General features: G+C 37.6%; 1 protein-coding gene across 1 annotated transcript in view; it reads right to left on the bottom strand.

The window, feature by feature from the left end:
• Positions 1-4124: 4124 nt before the first annotated feature.
• LOC114487281 (latent-transforming growth factor beta-binding protein 1-like) overlaps positions 4125-6028 on the bottom strand; it is a 152873-nt gene continuing 150969 nt past the window's right edge. The window contains exons 4-5 of the mRNA XM_028496596.1: positions 4847-5020; positions 4125-4263 (exon numbers count right to left, since the gene is read on the bottom strand). Coding sequence (XP_028352397.1) covers positions 4125-4263; positions 4847-5020 — 313 coding nt within the window. The remainder of the gene's footprint in view (positions 4264-4846; positions 5021-6028) is intronic.

Below are 6028 nucleotides of genomic sequence, written 5' to 3'. Positions count from 1 at the left end.
AGGACTGGGAGGGGCCAGCACAGACCACAGGATCCAGGGCTAAGATGTTTCCTGGGGTCCCAGTGCAGGCACCATACGGTTTTCTTCTGTCAGAAGCGGCCTAATGGGGCTGTGTATGTGTTTCCTGCACCACTATGGGTGTTTACCGAAGCAGAAAGCTTATGTTTAACAATTTAAGTAAAAATTAAAAGTGGGCTTCTCCTAACTTTTTATAACTGAACAGTATCATATTTTCTCAATGCCAATAATCAATCACTCTCTCATGTCTCTCAGCACATCAGGAGATAAATTAGCAACTCTTTTAAGAGTCTGATTTTTGTACCAATTTTAGAAACTTTAGAAAGGTAGTATATAAAAGATGGTGTCTGCCTTTCCTGAAATTTAAGATTTTGGCTTTGTTGAATCTGAAGTAAGATTTCAATAGACAACTTTAAAATATAATTAACCTTTTTAAAAGCTAAGTCCCCCTTGAGAGGAAAACCACTGGAATTAGCAATGAGAAATCCAATTACAAAAGTTTACATTTCTAAAAACTTCCCAATATTAAACTGAGGTAATAGAAAAAAATAGTGGAGCAGGTGACTATTCAAATCAGAGATTCTCCAATTTCTTAGCTCTAGGACTCTTTGCATAATGCTGCAAATCAGTAGTCTAAGGAACTATTTCAGCTACAGGGAAATTTCTGCTCATCCTAAAGCCCTCCTTTATAAGTAACTCCACACTCTACCTTAGGAAGCTCTCCATTATTAACCCTGATGATAAAAAAATCCTTCCACCATGGACCAAAAGAGAAATGTTATTTTCTGGTTTTAATATCATCAAGCATCCCATGGTATTTTCAGCACAACAGCAGATAGTCTGGAATGGATACTTATTACCCTCAAGATCTTTTTCTAGTGCACTGTATTGAAATAATCTCTTTAGGTGTGAGATATTTGGGTCTGCTCCAGAGCAGATACTAAGATAATCTGAACGGACTGTTTTTATAAGATTGCCTGTAAATGTTATCATCATGTCATTTCAACTTCCCTCCCTCTAGGTTAAAAACACTACTAAACCAACCACAACAGAATTTGGTTTACATAGTCAAATCTTTCCTACATATTACTGAAGGAGGTACTGGATAAAGCAGATCCTCTCTACCCAGCACCATTCTTAGCACTTCTGAGAGAAACAGTGACCTCCATTCCTTGAAACTTTTATAACTACTTATTTGGAAATAATTTTTAAGTATTTTTGTGTTATTTTTAACATAACATGGCTTTACCATATTCACACTTTGTGCAACCATGATAACCATTTAATTCCAGAACACTTGCATCAGCCCAAAAGAAACTCCTTACCCATCAATGGTCACATTGATGGTCACACCCCATTCCTGCTCTCCCAGCCCCCAGCAACCACTAATCTACTATCTGTCTGCATGGATATTTCATATAATTTGCCTGTTCTAGACATTTCATATAAAAATGGAATCATATGTGATCTGGATTCTTTTGTACCTGGATTCATTCAGTATGCTTTCAAGGTTCATTCACGTTGTGGCATGTATCATATTTCATTCCTTTTTGTGGCTGAACAGCCAATGGCAAGATATACCACATTTTGTTTATCTACTATCAGTTGATGGGCAGTTTGGTTGTTGTCACTTTTTGGCTATTGTGAATAACACTGCTATGAACATTTGTACATACGTTTTTGTGTACACACGTTTTCACTTCTCGAGTATATACTTAGGAGTGGAACTGCTGGGTCCTAGAGTAAGTCCATGTTTAACTTTCTGAGGAACTCATGGTGATTCACGCAATTCAGTCCAGCCGCGTAGCCATTAATGGGTCATCCAGTGAAAATGTTATTTCCATCAGTATCAAAAGGCTTTCTATAAACAACCAGGAGTAACATCCATTACTTTCCCCAGCGCTGTGTGGCATGTCACTCTAACATTAAAGGAACCTAGACTCACCTAACACAACTGGTTTCCTGGTAGTTCATGCTTTTCTGGCTGCCTCCAAACCAAGTGGAGCTATGTCTGAGAATCATCATGGGGATGAGGGTGGGTTGCTGGGAATAGTGACACTGAAGAACAGTTGCTTACACACAGGGCCTCTAGAGCATCTTTTGGTTTAATTGTCCTGTTCCAGGCACCAGTCAATCAGGTCCAAAATCTATATATTTTCAGCAGATTGATTTTTTTCAATTGAAGCATGGCTGATTTACAATACTGTGTTAGTTTCAGGTATACAACATACTGATTCAGTATTTTTGCAGATTATATTCCATTATAGGTTATTACAAGACAATGGGTATAATTCCATGTTATACGTATATCCTTGTTGCTTATGTATTTTACATATAGTAGTTTGTATCTATTAAACCCACACCCCTAATTAGTCCCTCCCTCCTGAGTCTGTTTCGTATATACAATCGTATTATCTTTTAGATTCCACATATAGGTGATATTATACAGCATCTGTCTTTGTCCAACTTATTTTACTAAGCATAATATTCTCTAGGTCCATCCACATTGTTGCAAATGGCAGTATTTCGTTCTTTTTTATGGCTGAGTAATATTCCATTGTTTATATATACACACACATCTTAATCCGAACACGTGTTGATGGGCACTTGGTTTGCTTCCATATCTTGGCTATTGTAAGTAGTGCTGCACTGAACACTAGGGCACATGTAGTTTTTCAAAGTAGTGTTTTCATTTTTTCCAGATACATACCCAGGAGTGGAACTGCTAGATCATATGGTGGAATTGCTAGATCTTATGCTTGCTCTATCTTCAGTTTTTTGAGGAACCTCCATACTGTTTTCCACAGTGGTTGCACCCATTTATATTCCCATCCTCAGTGTACAAGGGTTCCCTTTTCTCCACATCCTCTCCGACACTTGTTATTTGTAGACTTTTTGATGATAGCCATTCTGACAGGTGTGAGGTGATACCTCATTGTAGTTTTGATTTGCATTTCTCTTATAGAGATGTTAAGCATCTTTTCATCTGTCTGTTAGCCATCTGTATGTCTTCTTTGTAAAAATGTCTATTCAAGTCTTCTGCCCCTTTCTTGATGGGGTGGTGTTTTTTTTGATACTGAGTTGTATGAGCTGTTTGTGTATTTTAAATATTAACCCCTTGTCAGTCGCATCATTTGCAAATATTTTCTCCCATTCCATAGGTTGTCTTTTTAGTAGATTGAGAAACTAAGTCTCTAGATTACCAGTTGGCAAACTACAGCCCATGGGCCAAATCCAGCCAGCTACTTGACTTTTTTTTTTTTTTTTAAACAACCTACTAGCTAAGATTTTTTACATTTTTAAATGTCTACATGTTAAATAGTTATGTTCGTACCTATATGTAACATTCTCAATTTGTATCTTGGCTCCCAATGCCTAAAATATTTATTATCTGGTCCTTGAAAAAAAAATTTGCAGACCCCTGCTCTAGATGATACTCATGCAAATTAAACTAGTCTCCAGTCTTAATACCAGAGATTCCCAAACCATCTTTTCCTGACACCTCCATGAAATTCAGAATTCTTTTATCAGTATGATCATAAGCTTTCAAAAACTCTTCCCATCACATTCTAATTTTGGAAAGCTTCTATAAAATATGATCCATATAAAGCTTCAAGGAAATAGTAGTACCTCTTTAGATTTTTAGAGATTAGAAAAATATTATATACTTAGGGATATTTCTAGAGAACAGGCTATTGAGCACTGAAATCAAAGGAGCTTTAAAAACAAGATGATACATCTATTGTTTTGCAAATAACTTGGAAGCCATCCTTTCTAAAGGGCAAGGAGATGATCTACACAATTTCTCCATTCTTCCCTCATCATCCCAATAAATCACCTCAGACTATTGCTCTGGGGTCCAGCCTCAAGTCCTGAGCACAATTTTCTCAAAAGATGAAAAGTGGAATGTACATACCTTATATTAGCTACTCTTTTCGTTAAGTGGCCAATTCCGGGATGTGGAGGTGGTTCCCCAGGAATCAAGCCCATACAGACACAGACTTCTGAAGTGCCAAACAGTAGTAAGAATTCTCTCTCAGCTCTCCGCACTACTCTGGGTGGTGAAAGACAGTCCTTTTCAACCTCACAACTGGCATTCTTTTTCATTACTTATGGCGCAGGCCATCCGTCAACGTGAGACAGAGCAGGAAGCTGCTGGAAGGAGCGTGTGCATCCAGCTCTCCCCTTTGAACGGTCTGCCGCCTCACTGAAGAACGTTTTCTCCAGATGCTGCCAGCAGACACTCTGTAATATTTAACCCACAAATCATCACATTCCCCACCCTCCGAGCTGGGGCTTGTCCTTGAATCTCCCCCATAGTGAGATATTAACCAAGCTGGCCACTGATACAATAGCTCTTTACAAACTCAGTAAAACCTGCCACACCACGGAACCGATATACTAAAAACATTGCCCTCCTAACATGAAAACATCCACTGTAGGTAAATCTCAGAGGGTAATGCAGGACACTGCAGACATCTCACAAGGAATAAATCCTGGCTAGCTCACTAAGGAAAATATTTTATCAATGTAAACACATCAGCCATACAACTGTACAGAAAATTAGAGCAAGTATATCTTGGAAATGGAGCCATCTTGCAGAAACAGTATTACAGGCAAGTCACTTCAGATCCTGCAATGTCCAGGAAAACTGCCTTTCCTCTGAAGAAGGAAACCATATTGCTGTCTGGTTGTTTCAGGAACCAGTATGGATTTTAAAAAAATGATTCTTGAATTTTATCTACTGTGACACATTAAAGCCATCTACAGAGCGAAGTGTTTCCAAACCATGATACTGTAACTTAGAAAGATGATCGACAGGACATACTCACACTGAAAAGGTGCTGCCACATGATCGTGTCCAAATCTTAAAGGGAATGAACCTTCAGTAGACTGCTCTCCCGAAATCACCTTCTGAGCTGCAAAGTACTTGGGCTTGAGCACATATTCCTGGGCCTGGCCATGATGAATCATCACATTCTGTGAGGAAAGGGGTGTCACTCTGGAAAGAAACAAAGTAAGGATAAGGAAATTAATAACGGACTTTTAAAGTCAACTAAGAAGGACAGAATAAGAAATCAGTTAAACTTAGAAAGGAGCATAAAAATTTCATGCAAAGCTAATTTTTTCCTTCAAATATTGTAGTCATGACATATTAAGAAATAATAACACCTTACCCTTGGAAACCTCCAACATAAAGGGGACTCTGCCTGTCTAGTCAAGATGCTTAAGGATATACAGGTCGTCAACAGACGGAGTCTATCGAAACACTGAAAGCACAGCTACCATGGGTCCTCATCCAACACACGCAAGTTATATTTAAGACAAAAAAATACATGAACAGGTATGTATATCAGGAAGGTATTAAACCTCTTTGAGTCTCACTTTCCTATTCTGTACCATGGAATATCTGCTGCACAGGGCTAAGAAAAATTTCTTATAAAAATCTGAACACACAAAAACTGAAAAAAATTTTATAATCTTTTGAAATATAAATTATGATGATGGGGAAAAAACACACTCATAACATTGGAGTTAACAGTTATTTTAATATTTCATGCTGTATCTCAATGATTAAAACCGCACTATTTAGGTTAAGTGTTTCATAATTACTAGTCTCTAGGAATAATAGAATAATAACTTACAACAATCTCATAATTTTGTCAATGACACGAGTCAAGACCTCTGAGGACTCCTGAACACGATTACTGTGTTTTCACCCTCCTGATTGAACCCTTTTCTCTTCTATGACAGTTCTCTACTGCTGCATGTACTGTATACTTTAAAATAAGCCTTCATCCAGATTTAATCACTCCCTGAGGGACAGAATTGAAATCATTCACTAAGCAAGACAAACAATGTAGAATATAAAGAAGATATACCAACTAATTCTGGAAAATGAAAACTTGCTATTAAAATTGTTGGAACAGACCATTTTAGCAGTAAACTGAGCCTCTGGAAGGAAACTTGCCCTCTGCTGTAATCTTTTTTTTTTTTTTTTTTTTTTTTT

This window comes from Physeter macrocephalus, chromosome 12 (genome assembly GCF_002837175.3).
Source record: "Physeter macrocephalus isolate SW-GA chromosome 12, ASM283717v5, whole genome shotgun sequence".
In the NCBI taxonomy this organism is placed as follows: Eukaryota; Metazoa; Chordata; class Mammalia; order Artiodactyla; family Physeteridae; genus Physeter; species Physeter macrocephalus.
The sequence above is the reverse complement of the archived record's forward strand: the minus strand, read 5'-3'. Positions and strand labels throughout refer to the sequence as shown.